The sequence below is a fragment of the Eretmochelys imbricata genome, chromosome 8 (assembly GCF_965152235.1).
Source record: "Eretmochelys imbricata isolate rEreImb1 chromosome 8, rEreImb1.hap1, whole genome shotgun sequence".
In the NCBI taxonomy this organism is placed as follows: Eukaryota; Metazoa; Chordata; order Testudines; family Cheloniidae; genus Eretmochelys; species Eretmochelys imbricata.
In genome coordinates, this window is record NC_135579.1 from 12402618 (window position 1) to 12428357 (window position 25740).

The 25740-nt window shown below is 38.4% G+C and overlaps 1 protein-coding gene across 2 annotated transcripts; it reads left to right on the forward strand.

The window, feature by feature from the left end:
- The first annotated feature begins 602 nt into the window (after window positions 1–602).
- On the forward strand, window positions 603–23458 carry SAR1B (secretion associated Ras related GTPase 1B). 2 transcript variants are annotated; one of them, XM_077824146.1, is made up of 8 exons: window positions 606–711; window positions 4251–4299; window positions 9881–9956; window positions 14768–14887; window positions 16154–16219; window positions 17027–17130; window positions 17356–17487; window positions 19317–23458. In XM_077824146.1, the coding sequence occupies exons 3-8, from the start codon at window positions 9899–9901 to the stop codon at window positions 19431–19433; spliced, it is 597 nt and encodes a 198-aa protein (XP_077680272.1). In that variant the 5' UTR covers window positions 606–711; window positions 4251–4299; window positions 9881–9898; the 3' UTR covers window positions 19434–23458. The 2 variants fall into 2 exon arrangements, with proteins under 2 accessions (XP_077680271.1, XP_077680272.1); XM_077824145.1 differs by lacking the exon at window positions 4251–4299 and having other exon boundaries at window positions 603–711.
- The last annotated feature ends 2282 nt before the right edge of the window (window positions 23459–25740 follow it).

Here is a 25740-nt window from a genome sequence, read left to right on the forward strand (position 1 = left end):
AGAGATACCCCTGGTGAATGTAGGTGAGTCCTGCTTATTACTAAATAAATAATAATATGGGGAAGAGAGGTGGGGCGGAGAGGCTAAGAAAACAGTCCCTTATTTTTGAAAGACAGTGTTGGCAACCCTAATTCCAGGGCTGGTGGCTGGGGGTGTGGGATGCCCTCCTGCGCTCTGAGAGGTGGGTGGGTTGCCTCTGGACTGGACTGGGGTGATCTGAGGGGCAAACCCAGAAAAGGGGGGAGCATGGAATGAGGGTGACGTGGGGGGGTGCGGCCCCCGTATTAGGGGGTTTGTTTGGGGGGGGCCGCCTGTTGGAACCCGGGGGGCTGGCTGGGAAGCAGCCCCTGCACTGAATCCAAGTTGGGGGCAGCCCGGAGAAGCGGCGGGGTGGGGTAGGATAAGTTCCCTGTAGTGGAAGGAGGCAGCCCGCTTGAGGGCAGGAGCGCTTAGCCCTGGGGATGGGGAGTGAGCGGGCAGGCAGCGCGCAGTAAGCGCGGCTCCCAGGGAAGGGGAGCGGGTGAGCCGGAGTCCTGGGGCGGCCCCCGAGCTCAGGGAGCCGGCGCCGGGCGGAGCGCGCTGAGTGTGACACGGCCGGCTGGGCCCGGAAGGAGCGGGGCGGGGGCCGAGGCCGAGGCCGCTGAGGGTCCGTGTCGGTGCCGGGCGGAGCGGGCAGTGGGGCGGCCTGGATCTCAGGTTCTTTACCAGCGGGTGAGTGGGCGGCGGGGGCGCCGCGAGGCGCTTGGGCCGGGGCCCTTCCCCTCCACGCCCTTCCCCACTGTTGTCTCCTGCTGTCTGATCCCTCTGTATCGTCCCCCCCCCACCTTTCCCTTTGGACCCGCTGCCCCCCACCACCTCCCTTTTGTAGCTGCTGCCCCTACCTTCCTCTCGATCCGCTGCCCCTACGTGTGCACTCTGCTCCCCACCCTCCCCTCTGTAATCACTCCCCCCACGTGTAGCTTCCCTGCTGTAACTGCTTCCCTAATCTGGACCCTCTGCCCCCCCCTTCTCTGTTTCCCTATCCTCCTCTTTATACCCACTGTCCTCCATACCTTCCCCTCTGCCCCCCACCTTCCTCTCTGTACCCACTATCCCCTCTGTACCCTAACCACTGCCTCCCTCTATCTTCCTTTCTATATTCAGTGCCCCAATCTGTACAGTCCTCCCTGTCTTCCTCCTTCCTCTCTGCCTGCTCATACTTTCTTCTTTTTACCCTCTTCCCCCTTCACTCCTTTGTGCCCTCAATGTTTTCCTTCTGCCCCCACTTCAGTCTCTTTTCTTCCCCCCACTTAGTTCCTCCACTTGCCCCCACAACATCTTCTATTCTGCTCCTACTTGTCCACCCAAGATTTCACCCTCTCACCATATTTTTCTCTTTCCCACCTGTCCGCAGAGCTTTTCTCTCCATGTAAACTACTGTCTGCTCCTCTCCTTAGATCTTGTATTTTCCTTTCCTTCATTGATCCCCTTTAATAATAATGCTCTCTCTTTCTCGAGTACTATTTAGGTCTAGTTCTCACAGCCTAACTAGTTCATTCACTCAACATCCCTGTTAAGTAGGTAAATAATTATTGTTGTCCTCAATTTAAAGACAAGAAAACTGAGACCCTAAGGCTATGTCTACATTATGCACCTTACAGTGGCACAGCTGTACTCCTGCAGCTGTGCCGCTGTAAGGTCTACCCTGTAGCTGTTCTATGCTGACTGGAGAGAGCTATCCCGCTGTGATAATTAAACCACCCCTAGCGGGTGGCGATAACTATGATTGTGGGAGAGTGTCTCCCACCGACAGCTATGTCCACACTGGTGCTTCTGTCAGTGAAACTTATGTTGGTCAGGGACGTTTATTTTTCACACCCTTGACCTACAAAAAATTTTCTGACAAAAGTGCTAATGTAGACACAGCTCAAGTGACTTGCCCTAGGTCACAGCGTGAGTTACTGCTGGAGCTGTGGATAGACGTCCTGACTCCTAGGCCTGTGCTTCAGCCACTAGACTGTGCTGCCCTCATTCTGTTTGTGTGTGTGCACATGCACCATTAAAGTAATAGTTTGTTCATAAAATGTTATTTTCTAACACCTCTCTCATGCTGGGTAGATAACTCATTGGATTAAATGCAACTGTTGTCTCTTCTGTCACGGAAGCTCATATCAGATGATGGGATGGGGAACATATAGTGATGGGCTGTTGGAGATTATAGCCAGCGGAAAACAGACAGATCATTAGAAGGAAGGTGCTGTATCCCTTGTATGTTCAGGGCTTTTGAAAAGGGGGGAAACGCACTGGCCACCCAGTGCAAAGATTAGGACAGTCTGTAATAGGAGGATTTTGCTTAATATAAATTCAGTGTAGTTTCCAGAGAATTAACAATGCACTTATGAAATATATTTGTTATAATGGTAACACCTTTATGCTCTGTGCAGGATCATAGCTGCAATATGGTAAGTGCTATCCAATTACAGTCTTTGATTCTGCAAGTGTTTCTGTGCAGGTGAACTTACCTTCAAGTCATGACTGGGTCTTCCTCTATTGACCCATGAGTTGGATAATCCCACCCACACACAGTCTGTCATAGAAGAGCCATCCATGATCCTTCCCCCCAAAAAACTTAAAGTATATTTTTAAAGAACTGAGTAACAAGAATTCTTTTTTTTTTTTGAGGTTTATCATGTTATTTTTTGTTAGCTAGTGTGGTTTTAAACTCATAGGTGCCATCCACATTAGGGAAATGACCAATTCCTGATAATGGTTTTCAGCAATTGATATCCTCTTCCCTCCTCAGTCTTCCTTCAGTTAGTGTTGAAAACACTTTTAACTGCTTGCATAGATAGGACAAAAATGCTTTCAACCAGTGCTGAAAGGTGAGAGAGGTGGTCTCAGCCATGCTTTTTGTAGTGGTGTTGAGAACTATTTCCTGATTGGAGAGAAAATATGTCTCAACTGAATATCTGCAGTAGTTTGGGCTACATTTAAATATCGGCCATTAGCATTTTGTCAATATTTAATTTACACAGCTGTTACTGAAAAACTGTTAAAATGGTACTGTTGGCATAAGTGTTTTGGACAAGTTCACTGGAACTATAGTGATCTAGGAGGAGTCCCTATTAATTGGAGTTCGTGAATTGGAGTTCAGGCATCGTTTTCAATAAGCCCTGTTAAAAACACTGCACATCAGGCATGGAAGATTCCTATTAGGATTTCATAAGCTAGGAAGTGAGAACTCAAGTTTTGTGTCACCTGGCATGGCTCATACTAGAGAGCTTTTTTGTTTGTTTGTTTTGGGTTTTTTTTTTGAAGGACTCTATTGGGAAAATATTAGTAATTTAAATAAAGTATCACAATTTATAGAGTTGTTTTTTTTTAAAATTGCAACTAGAGATGACAGCTCTTACAAATGAAAAATACTGATATTTTATCAGATACACTATATAAGAAAGGATATTTTATTGCAAATCAGTGTTTTCATTCATAAAAACCTATCAAGATTGTTGCTTATTTTATTATGTTAACAATGTTCATTCAATCTGTTCAAAGGAGTTTCTTGGTACTGTGAAATTCTGACAAAATATTGGCTACCTATTAAGGACTAGGAAACATGTATACAAATAAAAAGAGTCAGGAGCAATTGGAAGGACAGGCCCAGTGCAAAGGATTGTGTAATCACACACGACTGCTGTTTGGCTTGGCCGGCTGTTTACTGAAAGAAAATACCTTCAGTTTCTTAAGTCTTTTTTAAATAGCAGATATGCGGCAATTTATGTTTTCCTACCCTTGCTTTTGTATTGTCAGACTAATAATAAAAAATGCATCTCTCTTACTGGAAACACTAAGAGATAACAGCTATGAGTAGTAGAAGGTGATGTGAATATGACTCTTTCAGCAATCTGATGGTCCAGCTGAAATGTATTTAATACATTTTAGTGGACTCTTACATCTCCACATTATTTAAGTTATTTTGTCTGAGAAGTGTATGACCACCTCCCTTTTGTAAACAGAATTGGAATTCATTACCACATTATCCAAAATAGCTAAGTGACTCTGAAAACTGTGAGTCAGAATCCCTGTAGTGATGATTCATTACTCTCCCTCTCTTCACATACCTGTCTTTGATGGAATTTACTTTATTTTCCTTTCTCTTCATTATTGGAAAAGCATTCCAAAGAAAGGGCTTTCTAAGGGATAGAGATACTCCTTGTGCTTATCTTGATTGCATTCATCTGTAAGAGTACTATTTGGCAATTCCTTTTCAGTGCTGGATTGTATTTCTCTTTGATGTTGATGGTCTTCAATACAGCATCAGTAAGTATTCATTTCCAGTTTACAAACTTTTTGAATTTATCTGCTACAGTGAATCTTGTTTTAGCGTGGCATGTTGTATTGATTTGTTCGGAACATTCAGTTATTAAAAATAATAAAAATATATTATCACAGCTAAGAGGAAAAAGGTTCATATCTATTCAAATTCCTAGGTAAACTTTTTTTCATGTAAGAAAAGGAGTTATTGCAATAGGCCGTGCAATCTATTTTTACTTTCAAAATATGACCTGAAAACAGGTTTTGTTACTTGGATCATTTCAGTTATAGTGTATTTATTGTCCTTGAGGATCTAATAGAACTGCTATATCACCATTTTCACAGTCTTATTTCTTTGATTTATTGTTTCAAACAAAGCTAAAGATTATGCTATGCCTAGAATGCAAGATTATAGAAAGAGCTGTTGATTGTATGCCTATATAATGCCTCTTTAAACAAAAGCTAAACATTGTGATTGTTTTGTATCTGATATTTACATGGCAAGGATGTGTAAACTTGTTAAAACTTCCTAAATAAATAGTGTAAAAAAAATACTTAGCACATCCTGCAGCATTGTCTTCCTTTGTTTACTGAAGCACATAGTTACAGAGCTATATTGATAATAAATCATTTTTGAGGTTTCACAAATATTTACAAGAAAGTCATTCAAATGCATAAAAATCTGTTACTTATTTCATTTTTGAAGTAGCTCCCTTTCCCCCTGCCTCAGAGGTATTCCTGAGGTGACTTATTGGACCAAAATATGGATTCCAGTTGTTTTTTAAATGATCTGTACTACAGCAGATGTATATCATAACTTCAAATAAGGAGTTTTGTTAAGGATATTGATTTTTCCCCCCCATTGGTAAGACTTTATGAAATTAGATCAAATCTGCAATGACATTTGCGTACAGCCTTAAAGTAGACTTTAAACACTTGTTTGCCAAGTTGTTTCTAGAAGACTATGTTCCTGGAATTATTGAAGTTCAGAGTACACTGGTTAAAGTGCAGTCATGTTGGATAGAGACCTGATTTGCTAAGCTTTTGTTAGCAGTCTCTCCAGGCCCTATAGAATGCACTTTTCAGTTTATGTAAAGGGCATTTTACTTGAATAAAACCAGTCATTTTTTACTAGTTATGCTTTTTGTGTTGTAAAGTAATAGTATGTTAAATTTAAAAAAAAGAACACAATCCACTATCCTAACAAAACCTATTTAAAATTGCAAATTAACAACATATTAAAAAGAACAACCACTATATTAACTATCTTGGAAAGCGTAACAGAATTTATTTTTATCTGTAACAAATGTATAGTGGTAGAGGGAAAGAAAATGTTCTCTTTTCTGATCTATCTCCTGACAGGTAAGGAATGATAGAGTTACAATGATTCTGTTTGATAACTCTTTCTTATTAGGAATCTTCCATCTTAAGAGGTTGTTCAAGCTTTACCCAAACTTATAGCATCCAATTCTACTTCACCTTAAGTAGAAGATCGCCTCCAGTAAGAAATGTTTTTTGTTGATCAGTTGAATGACTGCCTAAGGCTCCAGATAACTTACAAAATCAAGCTCAGGGTGAAATAATGATGTAATGTTAGTCACAGTTGAGACATACGTGGAACTGATAACCATATGTTAGGAATTCTGATGTGATTCAATAAAATTATTTCTGTTTTCTTGTTAAGGAGGGCATGGGTCAATAAATTAAATTGATTTTTTATTGAAACAGCCAGTATCAAAAAATTATGTCACAAACCAATGGAAATCTGTTTGCTGTCAAAACCAGACAAACAACGCATCCCCAAAAAACAACAGCCCATGCTTTCAAATTGCCTTGAAAAGAATTAAAGCTATGTCGTTTAAAAGAACTCTAAAACAGACAGGCTTTGCCTTCCTTGTGGTTTGTAGGCAAATGGCTGCCATGCTTGTGGATGTTCATATTTTCTGGTGCTTTTGGTGGAGTCATGCCAGTTTAAATGGATGTCTACAGCAAGACCTTTGCTTGTTTCATTTGTTTTGTAGTGGCCAGACTTCAGCATGTTAGTTACAACATAATTGTTTCATAGCAAATGTAAAGATAAGTCGTTTAATTCGTAGATTTGAAGCTCAGAGTAAAATTATGCAGTTTCTTTTCTAAGTGGTAACAGTACATTTAACACTCCCATCCAAATATTATAATGTTCCCTTCTAAAATATGTCAAGCTATTTTTCCTTTAATAGAATTATTTAACTTTCAGTGTTGTCAGGTGTTATTACTGTCAATTTTTGTTGGTGTATTTCTGAGTTATTTGGACATGTCCTATTTTAAAACCACAAATCTTTTGACTAATCTAAGATTCTTTCATTGCACTAGAGAAGCTAATTTTGTATTTTACTTTGATAGTGATTTAACCATTAATGCTCTAATTTCAGCTGTATACACTGAATAACCCTCTCTCATTTTAATAGCATATTTAAATCTTGCATGTTACAGTTTTTAATAGTGCATAAAGAAAATCTTTGGAGTTTTTTTTATTGTTGTCCACAAGTATTGTAAACATAAAAGGATCATTTCAGTTTAACGTAACTAGGCTTTAAGAAGTTATTTTCACTTCAGTAATTTGAGCAGTTCTGTTGCATCACACCCTTTGCACTGATTTGTATGTTACTTGAGTAGATCATTTTTCTAAGCCACATAGAGGCTTTTCCTGATTGGTATTTTGTTCGAGCAATAAACAAATCTGCTGACGTGTATGTTCTGCGTTTGCATGTTCCTGACCTTTGCTTTTGAGACATGTAAGTGACAGTTGTATTCATAGTGTTGTGTGACTTAGTGTTCATGTGGTGATACTTTTTATTCCTTAGTCATTCTTCATTGATCAACTCTGTTTCCAGTAACTCATGATGTGAATGAGGAATCCTAGGTTTCTTCATGGCTAACCCTAATCTTTCCCATTTTTGGGGGGATGGGACAGCAAGTGTGCACTGGATGGATCATAACTTTACTTCAAGACTCAAACTAAAATATTCTTTTCCTTTTTTTCTCATGCTCTGTTCCTGGGATAGGTCTGGTCCTTTATGGCAACACTTTCTCACCTAGGGCTAGTAATTTATTGTTTCAAGCTACTAAGTTATTACTTTTTTCTCACCATTGTAACAAAGGTGGGTTTGTAGGTTTTGGCCTGTGTCGAGCTGTGCTTCATCCAGTTTGTACTATATTACAGATGCAAAGCTGCTCTAAAGCCAGCTCACCTAGCCACTAGAAGATCACCAGTGTTGGAAGATCCTCAGGTGGCATTGGAAACTGCAGCTAGTATGAGGGGCGGGGTGGGATGAGGCTTTGCCAAAGGAAAGAGGACATGGCCAGGGTGCCTTGGCAATTGATACTTGGCACTAAGTACCTTATGCTTGCAAAACGTTGTCCAAACAATAACTCAGAACACCCCCAGGGGTAGGTAAGTATACTTATCTCCATTTTAAAGATTGGGAAATTGAGATAAAGAGGTTAAGCAAGTTGCCCATGGCAGAGAAGTGAGTCAATGGCAGTGATATTTGTACATCACAAATACCGCTTCAGAAGTGATGTACATTTCAGCTCTGTGCAAAATGAATGCTGACTTGCTCAGATGAGCATTCAGCATCCGTCACTAGTGGGTACATGGAGAGGCTATTGTTGTATGGGGGTTGTCCATGAATGGATGTCTATGCCTTCTTGCTGTCACTTAATTCCTATTTACCAGAAGAAGAGGGTCTAAACCAAGACCATTCTAGTTGTATTTTATTGGCCAAGAAAAACATATTTGTACGCTTCCAGGATCTGATGTTTGAGTGTTTCTCCCTGAGAAGGCAAGTGAAACTTTAAAACTTGATGATTGACTTAAGCAGCAGAGAGCCCCGTATAATTAGCTATTCTATAGGAAAAAATATATTTTCTTCCTTTTGGACATGGAGCTGGACAAAAAACTACCAGCAAATAGAAAATTCACCCGGAGATGCATGGTTAGGAGAACAGAAACTATTCACGGTCTCCCACCTCTCAAGAAAGTGCCCTAGTTACTTGGCTTTGGGATATTGTAGTGTATGTCTCTTTCAGTCTCTCCTGTTGAAGTTATTTCACTTTGTATAAATAATTAAATAGTCACTGGAGTAGGGACTTTAACTTGATGATTAGGGTACTCACCTAGGATGAAGGAGATCCAAGTTCAAGAGTAATTCTCTCTTTCTAGCCCAATGATTTTTATCATCATTCATAGTAATTCATAATGTCTATTCACTAGTCTGCCTTTATGAAGTCCCATTATGAATGATGACAAATCGTATAGAACATGGGAATGACTATAGCCTGGTGGTTCAGGTACCATGACCATACTGGAAAGGCAGTCAACTCAACTCTGGTGATTAGGACAAGACGGACAATGCACTGACCCATCGAGAGTATTTATCCCTTTAAATTTATATGCTAAAATTCCATATGAAATATTCAGTTAAATAACTCACAGTGGTCCTACACAGACCCATTTTAAAATAAATTAATTTGTACCACCATTGCTAAGACTTCCATTTTTTCCCATCAAAATACAGAGGAAGAATGGTGAGTGTTAGCAGTATGGCGATCTGGGTTCTTTTCCCCATCTCTGCAACAAACTTGCTGTGTGACCTTGGACAAGTCACTTAATGCCTGTCCATGCTTTAGTTTCCCCACCTGTAAAATATATGGATGTTGTGAGTCTAAATTCATTGTTTGTAAAGTGCTTTGAAATTTTCCAATGGAAGCAAAAGGAAGTGCAGATTATATTTTGAAATTTAAGGCTAAATTATTCTTTGTCTGATTTATTTTAAAAAAGGATTTTATTACATTTTTACAAATTATGGAAAGCTCGCTCCTAGAAGAGCTTCTTGAGTGCTGCATGGCACCCCTTCCTCATCTCAGTGTCTTAGTATGCTGTCTGTGCAATAGTCTTAACTCCTGTTGGTTGTGAGAATAATAGAATGGGACCAAGACTTGAACTGGATCTATCATGTGGCAGTATACTCTATGGGGCACCAAGCCAGTCCTGGAGTTATTTTAATGCAAGTTTATAAATCTTGTTAAATAAGGTGTTTAACAGTAATGCTGAAAGACCCTTAATTTATAACTCATTAAAAAAGATATCCTCGTTTCAAAATAAATATTTAAAACTAATGTCTCAGATTTCTGGGTTTAAAGTTCCACTCCTATAAATAAATTCTCTGTGAATACAAACTGTAATCTATACTCATTAGACTCTGATAGCATTCTCTTATAAGGCTGCTTCACCTGAGTACACTGCTTCCAACAGTACATCATATTCCAGCAGTCCTTGCTTAACAGTCATTCTTTAACACATTCAAAATGTTTAGCTCTCCAGCTAAGTGTTCAGGAGTAAACTATATTAAGCAAAGCTCAGATCAAACTAAGTGCCAGATGATTGATAACTGAATACCATAAAATGAATCTATCTACTGATCCATGCGAATTGCTCTTCGTTCTTTCATCCAGTACTTTGGATTCCGCATAATTCAAACAGATGTTTTACAGTGTTTTTTATATTTCGATAGTGCTTAAATACATTTCTCTTTATTTCTTTCAGACCCCTTAAGATTCGGATATGTCCTTCATATTTGATTGGATTTACAGTGGTTTCAGTAGTGTACTGCAGTTTTTAGGTAAGTTTTTATGCTGCTCTATTACAGTGTTTTTGATTTACCTTTGCACCCTTAAAACATAGTACTCGTTAAACAGCAGCATTTATTTTGGTGTAAATGAAATTACATTCAAATTAAAGATGGAAAATATTAAGCAGAGTTATTCACTTAACAGCACTGAGTCCTTACTGTACCCTTCATCCATCCCTCTGTTTATCTCATTCACGTCCTTTAAGTCTAGAGAAAATTATTTTTTTGTTTGTTTTTTTTTGTTAGAGTGGGGCCTGTGTAGGCCTAGAGGGGAGTGGTTGTGCTGCCTGTAGCTGGTGGAGTGAGGGAGCTGATCCCTGGCAGGCATAGACCCAGCTTCCTCACACTAAGTGCAGGTGGTAGTGAGGTGCCTCACAACCCTGTGTACCTCGGGAAGCATCACTGTAATATGAACACAATGGGCTTGACTTTCCGCTCGCACTAGATTTATACTGGTGTAGCTCCATTCACTTCTGTGGAGTTACTCCTTATTCTCATGAGTGCAAGAGGGGAGACCTGGGCCCACTGATTTGACTTTATACCTAATTATCATTTATCATTTGTATTATAGTATCACCTGGAGGCCTCTTTCAGGATCCGGGCTCAATTGTGGCCTTGTACAATGATAGAGGGCCAGATTCTGACACCCTTACTCATGTTGAACAGTACTTTACTCCATGAGCAGTATCTGTGAAGTCAGTGGCCATACTAAGTTAGGTGTTACTATAATCAGATGAAGGTCATCGGAAGGGCCCGTAGTATGAAAACAACACCTAACCAAAAGTGTTTCAAGCCAGGTTAATACAAGATGCAATATATGAGCTTATCCTCATATCCCTTTCCTTGTCCTGTCTGTTGAGAGCTAACAGTAAGGGGACACAGGGTTACACAGTCCAGTAATGTGTATGATTTACAGGTTTTATGTATTTTATGAAATAAATAATAGAAGATATTAATGAATCACGCCAAGTCACCCGCCTAGTCATTATCAGTTAGATGTTTAAACTTCCTCACTGTATGTTAGACCCTTGGCCAGCTATCTGAGTGTTAGCCAGTGAAATTTTAACTAAGTGGAATAACCTCTTATCTCTCCCACTTTATTTAATCTATCAGTGATTGCTACACATTTGAAAACTTCCCCGCTTCCACCCCACCCCCACATTCCTCCAAGGATATTTCTAGTGAGAAAGATAGTATAGACCAATGTGCCAGGGAAAATGTTTCTTGACGTGTCCTTATATGTACCCTAAGAGCAACTTGCTTCCGCTTTTCCTACTCTTGCGCAAAGATTTTTTTTTCTTTTTTTAATTAAAAAATGGGACTATATTGTCATGATTAAACAGAGTTATCTAATAAATTAGGAGCCCTTGGTTTTACTGTTACTAATATATTATTAGCCTGAAGTGGATTATAACATTTTATAAATCATAAAAGAAAAATGCCCATGAAGAGATTTCTGGGCAGGATTTTTTTTCTGTATATTGTGATTTTTGCTGTACTTTATAGTTGCAGTACCAATTGAGCACTTCGTGTTGTTATGGAAAACCCAACAAAAATTGTATTAAAGTACTGAGCAGTAGTGGCAACATTTTGTCCATAATGTACCTATACTTAGAAATTTATAGCTCTGCAGTACAAATAGATACCGTATATACTCATTTATAAGCCGAATTTTTTTAGTAAAAAAGGGAAGCACCAGAGAAAGGGGTCAGCTTATGAACGGGTACAGAGCAGGAGAGGTGGGACACAGCCCCTCCCTCAACAGAGGGAGCAAGGAGAGGCAGCACAGCCAGCGGGGCCAGAGTCTCTCCGCTTCTGGCCACGTTGCTCTCCCCCCAGCTTTTCCAAAGCAGCTGCAGCTCTGGGGCTGGCAGGCTGCGGCTGTGCTGCTCGGCCCCGCCCCCCCCGGAGCAGGCTGTGGCCGCGCTGCCCAGCCTGCCGGAGCAACTCCAGCCAGGCCAGGGACATCTTCCCCTGGCCCTCCCCAGATAAACTGGGAAGGGATGGGATGGGGAGAGTGTGGGAGTCCCAGGCTAGGGGTGGGGTCATGTGGAGGGTGGTCACAGGGGTTACTCCCCTGACCCTCAGCTTCTCCCCTCAAAATTATTTCCCCACAGTTGCTGTCCCGGCCTGTCGGGGTAAGCAGCTGGTGCACTGGGACACTTTATTTACTTAGGTTTACCTCCGTGCCTGCGGACACTCGAGGTAAACAAACCATCTCGACCCGCCAGTGGCTTATCCTGGTGACCCGGGAGCCAAAGTTTGCTGACTCCTGAATTATAGGGTCGGCTTATGAATTGGTCATAAAAATTTTCCATTTTTACTTCTCCATTTTCGGGGGGGTCGGCTTATAAATGAACCGGCTTATGATGGAGTATATATGGTACTTGTTTGAAATAGTTAGACAATATCTTGGCCCAGGAATGAGGTGGTGTTTGTTCTTAGAAAATTTGAAGGAAGTACATTTAGCTGTTTTTCCAGAGAAAGAGGTGCCAAAAAACTAGAGCCATCCTACAAGTTATCTTCTACGTAATGAATTCACTTGTTCCCAAACTTCCTGAAGGGAGGACATATGCACCTCTTCTCTGGTGTATGTTGAGCAATGTAAGAACTTGTCAGACGACCTTTTATTTCTTTGTAGATGGTGATATCTTGTTACTTTACTCAGTAACTTAACAGATAACCAGGATAATTTGAAAGTACCAAGAGCTGAATTTGAGAAGTCAGATGTGCTGTATCAGAAGAAGAAACCAATTTTTTAAAATGGGCTTTATAAACACATTATGTTTTTAATTCACATACTATTAATATTCATGATCTTGGCACAAGAGAACACACATTCAGGCATCAGATAACAGACCTGTAGTATTAAAAGAATACCAGTTCCATTCTCCTCATCTGATTCTGTTAGAGAATTGCAGCCTTCTGTCAAGGTTATAAATGTTCCTTGTTGGAATGTGATTCTAGAGATTACAGTTTAAAAGCAGAGAAGGTAAGTAAGTAATATCAGGATAAAGGTTAACAGGGTAGATGTTTGTATGTATGTGGAATGCCGTAGTGTCTCAGAAGTGGTCTAATTCAGAATTCAAATGAAAGATTTCTATTAAAAAACCCTCACTAAACAAAAGCAAAGATCAGAAAAAGTCTGGTCACTAATTCAGCCTTCATCAGGTATGATGTGAGCAGGATCTCTTCTTTATCAAAAGCCTTCATAAGTAACCTAAGACACAAGCAGTGTGCTGTCTCGCCCATTTTTAGAAATACACAAATACATAGACTTTTTTTCTCTTTTCTCGAACACGTGAACCAAGCAGTTGGAAATATAAATAATATACAACTTTTGACAGTTGTATTATAATACACAGTTAAGCATAATTAATGCAGAGAAACTAAGCTGGTGAACTTTAATAGCACAGTATTAATTGTATAATCCAATAATTTACTACATGAACTATTTCTGTATCTTCATAAAGTTGTAAAATAAATATTTCCTTAATTGTATATCACATTGCCAAGTATGATGGCATCATGTAATGAAAGATCCTAGCATATAGTGGGCACCACACAGAAAACCCAACACTTACTTCACTACAGTAGTTTCCTTGTTTATTCCTTGTAGGCAGAATAAGTAATAGAAATGCAGTGGTAAATTTAGCTATCTCAAGTAATGCTGATTTGTTTTTCGTAATGGCACCCACTTTAGCACTGCATTTTTTTGTATTTGTGTATGAATTTTAAACTTCAGGAACATGTAGCAGCCTAATTTTATTTTAAAATATACGTTTATCTTGCTGAAATTAATACTTCACGCTTCCTTCTTATACCATTTTTATGATCATTAAACTTTGTTCCGCGCTAACGGAAAACTAGTGGCTGTGTGGCTGGCAGTGACAATTGACAAAATGTATTGAACACAATGGCCAGGTCACAGTTCTTCAAAGGGGGGAAGGGAACGCCCTTAAAACAGTTACAGTCAAAGCAGATTCTATGTTCTACAGGTCTTCAAAGCAGGCGGTGACTTGCAAACTGACATTAGTTTTAAGATTACTGCATTCTTAGCATTGAACAGTTTGCAGAAGCAGAGAATGGCTCTGACCCAGGAATCTCTGTTGGGGGAGGTAGTGTTATAAATTAAGAGAATCGCCCTTTGATAATCTCAATTTATTATTTTAAAATGTCTTACTTTTTAACCCTTCTCTCCTCCCCTCTAGTTATTGTTTATACTGGAGACATAAACACGATGAAATTAAAAGGGAAATTTTGTTTTTACAAAGATTATTAATGAAACGTAAAACTTCTAATCTGTATTATTAAAGCATTATCACATGACAAGAAATGTTTCACCAATGCATTATACACTGTTGATGGCACAACCTTGCAACTCTCCTGAGGCATAGATGAATGTCTTAGTCAGGCGAGGCTTGTCATGTCTTCAAGCTCTATTGATCACCAAATGTAACTGAATATGTGTAGAGTTAAAAACAACAAATGATATTTAAAACCAATTTTCCCCTTTACTTATCTGCCAAAACAATTTCCTTTGCAACAGTTGTAGACAGAGAAGAAAGTTGAGGAAAACATCCCCTGCTTAGTCTGAGGGTGATACCTTGGGCTTTCAGTATAGGCAAGGTCCCACAGGATATGGAAGAATCCTCTGCTTAAGAATAGCTGAAAATACTATTGCTAATCTTCTGTTACATGTCATAATTTAAACTTGTATTTCTTTGGTCGTACCGTATTTTATCGTTATAATATTACGATATAAAATCAATGTATTCAGTGAACCCTTTTTTTTAAAACAGGACTGTATAAGAAATCTGGTAAACTAGTATTTCTTGGATTGGACAATGCTGGGAAAACTACCCTGCTGCACATGCTCAAAGATGACAGACTGGGACAACATGTCCCTACATTACATCCCAGTAAGTCAACACCTCCAGTTCTTTAACACTACGAACAGTGCCTTAAATCTGTCTCATGTGCCACATTCTTCATAGTGTGTTCACTAATATTACAAAAACTACATTTGGTGTAATGAAATTCAATATGGGTTACTTAAAAATCTTAGACATGGAGTGAGCACATTAGCAGGGGCTGAGAGTGCGGATCATGGGAGATGGAGTACCTTGCTTTGTTCAACAGCCGCCTCTCCAGCTAGTTGCAAAAATGGCATTAACAGCCTCTGCAAGAATGCTGTTTGGTTTTCTTTGGCCAAAAGGGTATTGACTGTGACTTACATGGGTAGCTTTGTAAGAGGGGACTTCAACCCCAGATGAAAATGGACTAATAGGTCAACGAGGACCCAAAGGACTCTTGGGAGGAAGAGGGGAAGGAGACAGAGTGAACAATATTTTAGATATTTTGCTTATGTGGGCTACATAGCGTTACACACTCAAGATCCCTGCAATGTGGCATTAGTGAAGTAAAAAAAAACTGATTATTGGGCCTAGCCCCTTACTACTTATTCAGGAAATATTCCCATTGAAGAGAGTAAGAAATGGGAGAAGAAAATTCTTCAGGACAACAGAAGACAAAAAGTGAAACTTGCTTTATAACGTCACTGTAAGAATCAGTAACTAGGACTGACAGCTTCTTGTTTGTATTAATTCATGAAGACAGTATATGGAATATTGGTGCCAGAGGGCTGAGAACCTGGAGGGTTTGGTGTTCAAACTCTGCTGAGCCAACTTAGGGCCTGCTCCAAAACTCATTGAAAATGGTGGAAAGACTCCCATTAACTTCAGTGGGCTTTGGATCAGATGCTTGTCGCTTGACATCAGGCAGGTTGTGATGGTGTGGAGCACACCTTGGTCATCCCAGCATAAAATTGGATAAAATTGAACTTGATGGAAACTAGATACTAAATCAAGCTATTTCAGGTATATAAAGATGGAAGCCAAATTTGTAGGGATAAATAATGTAAAGAGAATTTCTCTCTATTATTTTGCTGAACATTTTATATGTGCTTTAATACTTAGTAATGTTTGGTTCATTATACAAACATATTACACGTGCCATAGGTCTCTTTCAAAATCACTTTGCTCTGGTTTGCTTATTGAATAATAACATAATAAAGCACCTTTCATTGGTTTGAGAGACAATAAAAATCTGTCTTCAGAAGCCTACTAAGTATTCTGTATTATATGCTCTTCAGAAACAGAGAACATACAAATTTTATGTATTTTTAGCCTCAGAAGAGCTGACTATTGCTGGTATGACTTTTACCACTTTTGATCTGGGTGGACATGCTCAAGGTAAGATAGTGACTCAACTGGCTCAATTTGTTCTTGTTGTAACTATATTGACTTCAGTGCCAATAATTGTAACCTTTATTTGATTCATATCAAACAAATGACCATGCTACAAATATTATTCTTTCAGGCTTTTTTTTTTTTTTTTTTTTTTTTTTGCCAATATAGAAAACATTTCCTGATCTGCTGTCTCTCTCTACCATTCATTGCACCCTAATATAAAATTGGATGGGAGCAACATACAGCTGAAGTAGAGGACGAAGCCGTTGATTGATGTGACCATTAGAAAAACCAAATAAAAAAAAATCAAAACAAAAAATCTCACCCTGATATTTACCAGTAGCCTTTATGGTTTAAACTTACATTTGCTGATGTAAGTCTATAGAAAAGGTAAACTGCAGTGTATCTATACACATGTGGAATTGATCTATCGGGGCACTAATAAATCTTCCATCCCTTCTACTGCTAAATTGGACTGAAAGTCCAATACAGTTTATCAAAAATTTCAAATTCTTCAGATCATCATAATCCATTTGACTGCTAAATAATACACTAAGCCACAGGCTTTTAGAGCTGTACTTGTGGATATGAACAGTTTTTCTCCTGGTTCAAATAGTAAAGGGTTCCTTTTTTGCCTCATTATTTCAAGTTATGTCAAGCAGGAAAGGTTGTCCTAAAGATTGATTTTAAACTTTTAAAAATAGAACTGGCTGCCCTTTTAAAGATTCTGCTATTTAATGAAATCCTGTGCATTACTCTGAATTTTGGGACAATTTCCTGTTGCTGTTAATTTATAATGCTCTTTGTTAGCTCGCAGAGTGTGGAAAAATTATCTGCCTGCCATCAATGGCATTGTGTTTCTGGTGGACTGTGCTGATCATGAAAGATTGACTGAATCAAAAGAAGAACTTGATGTAAGTAAATAAATTGGATTTTAAAAAAAATGAACTAATGTTCTCAGTACCAGAAAATGGGCACTCTGCCACCCAACAGGGGTTCAGGCAATGTCTTCTTTTTTTTTTCTCTCTCCATCCTTCACCCCAAGTACAGTTGCTGTTTGCTGCTAGTTCCCTCTCCTTTCATACAAGGATACATATTCTCATTGAACTCCTCTTTTTTTTTTTTTCTCCCCTTCATAGTCGCTAATGACAGATGAAACTGTTGCAAATGTGCCTATCCTAATTCTTGGTAACAAGATTGACAGACCTGAAGCCATCAGTGAAGAGAGGTTACGGGAGATGTTTGGTTTGTATGGCCAAACAACAGGAAAGGTAATGCTTGTTTTCTTGTTAGAGAGTTTGCTTTCCCTGTACTCTAGAGTGAGCGTTCTTTTGCATCACTTCTTTCCAGCTACACACACAAATTGTCTACTTTAGTAACATAGATTTAGATTTAAAAAAAGTAATATGTGCAAAATAAAGTCTCTAACTTCTGGATTAGGTATAGTTCTACTAATAATTTATTAATTGTTTTCAGGGTCATCTTTGCTCAGAGAAAGAGAATCACACTTAAACTACCCTGTTACAGTGCTTATAGCTTCCTGTAAAATACTTTGAGTGAGCAAGTCTTTAAAGGTAGTTGTTCAGATTAGAACTCTGTTAGGAGATTTGATAAAGTTTGGTAGGCACTGATCTTTCCGATTTGTAGTGCAGGTTCATAGAGCGATACAATATGAGAATATTAGTCCAAGGTTTAGAAATGAGATGCTGAACTCCACTACACTACTGTGGAAATCTTGATTGGTAGTTTATAAAAAAGTTCTTACTAATACCTGTAGCAAATAAAGTAGGTTTTACATCTGAATCATTGTGCTATTTGAACTCTCTATTTTTAATTAAATGTAAATCTAGCACACTCAATTTATAACAGATGTTCAGTTGCAGGGGATTAAAAACAAGTTTCTCCAATATCCTTCATGCTTGTAATGTAGATTTTTTTCTAGACTAGCCATGTGAAATTCAATATATTTTTCTGTGAAAGAACAAGAACCACCTTTGGCTTGTAACACAGCATTTGGGTGATAATGGGCATAATCAGGTATATGGAGAAAAAAGGTGGAGAGAGTTACAATTCTACAGCTGTGTGTATCATGAGGTTATGTTTTAGTGCTAGTGTAGCCTATGCATGGGCACAGGTAGGGTTAAGTGCTAGACAGATTTCTCCACACTGAGCAGTAGTAAATATCAAGTCCCTTGTGCATTCTGTCCCTCATTCAGAAGTGCACAGGGTAAAAGAGTGTGTCTGTGATGTGGGATCCTTATTGTAGAATCATGGAAATGTAGAGCTGGAAGGGACCTTGAGAGATCATCAAGTCCAGTCCCCGCCGCTTAGGCAGGACAAAGTAACCCTAGACTGTTCCTGACAGGTGTTTGTCCAACCTTTCTTAAAAACCTCCAACCATGTGGATTCCACCTTCCCTTGGAAGCCTATTCCAGAGCTTAATTACTCTTATTGTTAGAAAGTTTTCCCTAATATCTAACTTAAATCTCCTTTGCTGCAGATAAAGCCCATTATTTCTTGTTCTACTGTCAGTGGACATGGAGAACAATGGTGGTTGGATTCTCCCGTTTTCTCTGCCCTCCTTATCACTTTTTTATCTTGCTCTTATTTTCATAATACTCATACCTATGTTGTGCAGGTTCAAACACAAAATGCAGTACAGGCAAAAGTGTCTTCAAATTAGTAGTAACGGGTTTTGTTATTGCTATTCCTTGGCCTTGGACAACAGTCAGCATGACCTGAGGTCAATCTTACCATGAGTGGCAAATGCCCTTCTTATCTAATTGCAAAATGAATAATGCCAGGGCATAGAGAAACTCCTAGTGGGAGTTTTCAAAAATCATCTTGGTTTAAAAACCTCCTTTTTGACCATGCTTGCTCTTGCATTCTTGTTGCATGTACTTCATCCCCTCTGAATATAACAGATAGAAATGATAGAATGCACAGTATATTTCAGAAAGGGACTTTATTCTTGGTAACTTCAGGTTAATTTTTCAAATTTCTAGTATTTAAAACAAATTAGTTAATAACATTTTTTGTAGAAAGAACCCATTTGTTCATACTATTGCAATTTGAAATACTTTTGATCTCTTACTTCCAGGGCAATGTATCTCTGAAAGAATTGAATGCCAGACCACTGGAAGTCTTTATGTGCAGCGTGCTAAAGAGACAAGGCTATGGAGAAGGATTCCGCTGGATGGCACAATACATTGATTGACACCAAAATCACATCAGTACATTCTGTCCTATGTCTGAATATGAAGTCTGCTTATTATTTGATCACTCAGTGTACATAACTTAAACTCAGTAGACTGTTCGGTTACAAAAGCAAATGTTTTTTAGATTATTAAATCAACTATACTAAACTGCAAGTCTGAGGATTGAAAACTGATTTTAAGCAAGTTTGTAAGACTGAATATCACAACATGTTAGCTTTCAAATCCCATAACACAACATTCTTTTGAAATTTATAACTTGACAATAGTCTCCTGCACCATTTTTTGACAGAGTGACTTTCCAGTACAGTACGTTTGAACGCACTTTTTAACAGCTAAAAACTTGAGCCATGTGAACGACATTTAATGCTCATCATGTTAAATTTTTTATGTACTTTTTTGAAACTGGTTTTATAAATTTAGAATATATAACCACCTCTCAAGGAACAATAAATAATTAGCTTATTGATAATTGCATGAAGCCTTACAGCTTTCAATAATACACTTTCTTATGCAACGTCATGCAATAAAACTAAATCCAGTTTTTGGCATCTTAGAGGGGAAATGTTTCATTTTAATGTGTCTTAGCTAATGAGGATGTCTGAAGATCTGAATATGTGGGATATCTTCCTGAACCATAGGAGGCACAAAGTAGTTTCAGTGAACTTTAGAGAATTATAAGGTTTTCAAACTACCTGACTGCATTTCTGTTAGGATTTTGCATTAATAGTGGCATAATCTAATCAGATGCCCCATAACCACTAATCTGTAATTTAAAAAAAATTCACATTAAATTAATCAATTAGTGCCTACACAATTCTTGCACTAAAAGCAAAAGTTAGCCCATTTTATTGGTCTCATGAATTAAAATGAACTTGTAAGCTGGCACAGGAAGTTCACGTTTCCTTGAAGAACTGGAAAAAAAAAATTGCATGAAATAATATACTCCTAGTTAAATAGACTTTAGCTGTGCCAGAGGAGTTGATTCTGAATAACTGTTAATTCCCAGAAAGGCGTTTGCCCATGTTACCTTTGGAAACTCATGCCATCCCTCGCCCAACTGGATGTGAGGTTAGCCTCTATTTCTTCTTTTCAAGGATTTTTTTGGACAGTTTTGCTATGTTGGAAAAGTGTACGTTATGCCTTGGAATCTGAGGTGGCTTATTACTGGGATAAAGTTTTAGTATCACAAAGATTTGTGTGCTGACATTTGACTGTTCCTTTTCCCCTTCCTCTGCATGCATTACTTCTTTGGGAAGGAATGAAGATTATCTTCTAAGATGGAAAGTGTTGGAGCACATGTTAACTTGTTGTTGTTAGTTGGTGCTTACTTTTGAATCGTGGTTTGTGTTTGTGTGGTGTAGGATGTCACATTCTGTAGCCTTTATCTGAGCCTAGTTACAGCAGGTGTGCAGTTATTTTACATATATCTGAAAAAAGGGATGGAATAGATTTCAAACCTGGAGTCCTCTTTTTGTGATGTTGTTCAGTGGAGGTTTTGCCTAAGAGACTAAGGACAGATATACAGTTCTTAGTATTTAAGGCTGATTTCCAGGAAAGGTTGGGGCTGCTACCCTCATGACTATATAAGCTCTCTCTTTGAGAATATATGTGGATCTCGGTGTCCAATATTCCTGGTATATTGATAATGTATGTCTGGAATTCATTGTTTTCTTCTTGTTGTCCCATTGGGTTTGACTTCCAGATGCAGGGTATACAAGATCACAGTGGATAGATGGGAGCTACCCTTTCCCCTGATCTGAACTTGAATGATAGAATATTGATAAACATATCTCCACAATCCTGAATTGTGCATCTGAATAAGAGGAATGATTGAGAACCTTGAAGTTAATGTTTATAACTCTCGTTTGCTGTTCTGCAGATTCTGTCTTCATATTAAGCCTTTTTCTAAGTCAAAGTCATTTGTGGGTGGTGAGGTCTAAGCAGTAAGTGAAGGTAACAGATAGCTTAAATATCAGATATAATGCAACCTAAAAGTGACTCAAATGTTGGTGACCCCCCAAAAATTATCTATCTACTATAGAATACTGTGTCTGGGTTGCATAAACCAAACGTTTTAGGTAAGAAATGGCCTCTTATCAGAGTTAGGGCATCATGCAGGACCTACCACAGATATATTTTGAAGACATGCTTTTCTTCAGATATTTCTGATGGTCATTATGATGCTGAGAATAACTAAATCAACTGATAGTGTAAATATTAAAAATAATTCTTGCAGCCAGGTGGCACAATGCTCATATGGGAGACTTGGGATTCTTGTTGCATGTGCTTATGGAAATGAAAGTGGGAATGGAAATGACCTGTTTTCCCCCTCCTCAGAATAGGCCATGCTTGCAGTTCACTTCTGCTGGCTAATCCATTAGGGTGGGCATTGAAACAGATGTTGTGTGCTCTTCAGATGGTATTCCAAGCAGCTTGTGACAGTGGCAACAAGGAAAGTGGTGGTAGTGTTGAGAATAAAAACGGAGGTGATAATCTTTAAAAGTGTGTATTAAGAGTAATTTTTAGTGTTTTGGAAATACGCAGATTTCATGCTTGATACTATAAGATGCTGGTTTAAACTGTGGTCGTAACAAGGGCGTGCAATAAATTGTACCTATACATCTTGGTACTTACATGGCCCCCATCATGGTAGTATCTGAGCATCTCTCAAGTATTTAAATAAAGAAATAACAATTTCTCTCTCACTTCCTTTCCAGCCTGTAGGAGAAATACCTTGATTAATTAATTTATAGGGTTTATTTGTTATTGATTGTGTATGTGAATGGGTGTATTGTGTGTCTGTGTGAAGAAATTACTGAAGGAAAGTGAAGTTACTGAAATGAGTTTGGCATTTCTGGAGGAGACTAGTTTCTAAAGTGGTTCGTCTGTGGTCATTTGTATTTTTGTGGGAGTGGGTTTCATTGTCTAGGTCCAGCTCCTGTGAAAGTTTTTTTGCTTTCCTGAGTATCCAGCTACGCAGCTTCCAGTTTAAACTTTACAGTAACTTAAAAAATATATGCTGAAAAAACAAAGCTTGTCATTAGTAAAGGTGTATTTGTGAAATGTCTCCAACCTATTTTTATACCACAACAGTTTCTTAGAGTTTGTGGGCACAGACTCCATATATTTCAGTAACTGTTGCTGAGATTGTGACCTGTGCATTACAATCATTTAATATTTCCACTTGTGAATTGTTTAACATTTATTTTGCCTGGATTATGCTTTCATTCTCGGATACACTGTATAACCTCAAGATTTGAGGTATAATTTTATCTCTATCCTGGCCTGCTAAATTATTTTTTAGCACAAATAAATAATAGAATCATAAAAGTTAGAGATGGCAAAAGTCTATTAAGTCATATGGTTCATTCTCCTTCCACTGCAAGATTGTTCCCTAAAGTATATTGTCTAGTGCTATACTCAGTGTTCAGGTATTGTCCGTGATGTGCCAAAGATGACATATGGCATCCATTGGAATATAATACCTGCATGTTTGTGAGTTTTAATATTATATATTTGCCATATTGTATTTTAATAATCAGAGATTAACATAAGGTATTTTACATTTACTTATTTATGTCTTGAGCCAGCTCAGCAAAACGTAAGGTGCTGTGTATCTTCAACCCAAGTGAATTTGCAGATCTGCGTGTAGTGGGAAATACTCCAGCCTCTTCTCTTGTTACTGTACATTCACAAAGGATTTGGTTGGTACTCTCTAAAGTCCAATATTTCCGCACAGTCCCACTTCCTTAGATTTAGTGTAAATATAAGTCCCCAATTATGGACTTATAGAGCTGCATAAAAATGGGAAGTCCACTGGCTCACTGTGGAAAGACTTAACTTCTAACTTATTTGCACTTAGATAAACCACTTTTTGCACTAGTATCTCAGTGTGGAATTAACTTTTTCTGTTATGGAATGTGAGTGCTGTAAATGTTTAAAAATATAATTTATATAATGAACTTTCAGTTTATGTATTTCTGCAGAAGGATAGTTATAGATTAAAATGTTCTTAAACGGTCAATGTGCTGTTTTTTTAATCACGGTTATGTTATCCCATCATGTGCTTTAAATTTAAATGTCAGGATAGCAAAATAAAATTCTGACCTGGACTTTGAAGAAATGTAGTTTTAAAATGTCACATTTCTTGTTGAATGATCACGTAACCAAAGAATGAAGAAATAACGTGCTAGCTTTATAAACAGTCTAGTAATGAGTTTGGGTCTCTTCATTAAGTATAGAAGATGCTGATTAAACTAAAAATAAGCTACCCTGTGTAATTTAAGGTTCCTATTGATAGATGAGAGAAAATCCCAGACTTAGAGAACTTTCAAGTACTTAGACATTGTCTCTATCCCTACTCTTCTACTGTCGAAGTTTCAAAATGTTCACATTAATCTTAGGCATTGCCAAAGTGGGGAAATGTTAATTGGATGTTTGCATCATACAAACAGACACTTATCAGTACTTTTTTTCATACAATTTTGCTGATTCACTGCAGCTGAGTTTTGTCACACTGATACTGTGTCTGTATTGAGTCAGGACTGCCAGCAATTCAGAATTCTGTGTGTTTTAAATGCAGACAAACTTATAGACTGAGATCATTGAACTCATTTCACTTATGGACATAAATTCTCTCCAGGTAAAAGTAGCTTAACCCACTGTGCCACTTGCAAACCTTGACTGTGTTCTCAGATTAAAATTACCAATTTAATTCTTAACTCTCAATCTTTTCACCAGAGCTAGGAGTTCCACTGGTTGTCAATGGATGAACCGAAATAGCCAACATGAAGAATTTATACATAGGCTTATTTAAGACACCACTTATTATGGTTGGTGTCCTCTTATATTAAGTGAGTCATTTATCACAACAATACTTTGCGCCCCTTAATGCTTTTCATTCCAGGATCTCAAAGCACTTTGCAGTTTAATAAATTAAGCGCTCAACATCCCTGTGAGTGAGAGAGAGGTATTATTGTCCCCATTTTACACATGCAGAAACTGAGGCCCAGAGAGATTGTTTTGCTCAAAGTTACTCAACAAATCAGTGACAGAGTAGAACCCAGAACTCCTTAAACACTGACTCTTGCATCTTTTCTGTGCACTAACCATTAGTCCCATTTTGTCATTTCCCCATTTATCAGAGTTTTGGGAAGAACTTTGCAGCATGTACAAGCTGCAAAATGTATTTGACAATCAGGTTTTAGAGTAACTATTTCTAAGCCACCTATCACCATCCCTCGCTCTCTAAACTTGCATGCCCACTTGCAACTATTATGACAAATGAACTATGACAAAACGTAAGGGATAGAAAACAGGCCAAAAGCATACCACAAAAATTGTCCAGGGGAGTTTGGAATAGGTGTAACTACCTGAATTCTACTGAATTTTTTAAAACACTAGATTTCAAGGTAATGGTATCAATTTAAACAGTCAGAACTTCACTTACAATCGCTTTAAAAAAAAAAAAGTGAAGGAATATTGTCAGGGCTCTTGGATGCAAATACCTGTTGTTGATACAGTCTGCTTCTTATCCTGTCTACAGTTAAGTAGGATTTCTTTTCCCCAAAAGTGTTCCTTTAATTACAGAATGATTTAATGAAATAATAGGAGCAGTACTTATGCTAGTCAAAGAGTAAATAAACCTGTGTCAATAGTTAGTTCACATGTGCACACGTGTTCCAGTCAGGAACTACAGAGCCACTTCGGGTTTACAGTTTCTCTTCATTAAGACTTAATCTTAGCATTTTCATTATACTTGAGTACATACAAGCCTAGAAGTAAACATAATCACCATGTTAACAAAGCCAGCACAGTGACAAGCAACTGGTTTGGGAAAGGAACAGATGAGAGCTTGCCAAGGATTTTCAGACCAAACAGGGAAGGGATGTGGCTGGGGGGAACCTAATCTTAAAAACAAAACAAAAACCCACCACCACCCTCTTTGAATGTGAAATCATGCCAATAGGATGGGAAATAGTTTACATTCTGTAGCATGTAGGGTTACCCTTGCAACTGAGATCACACTTCAGCAAGATTATGGGATGTAGGAGGTGACTCCGACTCGGCTCCTAATTATGTTTAAAAATTGGGGCTTGTTAAACCTTCACAAGAAAGAATAGATCAGGCACTGCCCTTTCAACGTGGCATAGTCCTCAAGTAGTGAATAGGCTAGATGGGAGGTCATGCCTCAGTACCTTGGATTCCTTTCAGATATTACTCCCTGGGCTGACAAAGGGGAGGCACTTGATTGTTATATAATCGTCAGAAAGCATTCGGCAAAGTTGCACATCAGAAGTTAAAAGA

What these genes read in the sequence shown, in the direction of transcription:
- SAR1B (XM_077824145.1), top strand. Translation starts at nt 9,899, where the DNA reads ATGTCCTTCATATTTGATTGGATTTACAGTGGTTTCAGTAGTGTACTG. An exon ending in TCTGGGTGGACATGCTCAAG is followed by an intron (nt 16,220 to 17,026) that starts GTAAGATAGTGA and finishes GCTCTTTGTTAG; the next exon opens with CTCGCAGAGTGTGGAAAAAT. An exon ending in AATCAAAAGAAGAACTTGAT is followed by an intron (nt 17,131 to 17,355) that starts GTAAGTAAATAA and finishes TCCCCTTCATAG; the next exon opens with TCGCTAATGACAGATGAAAC.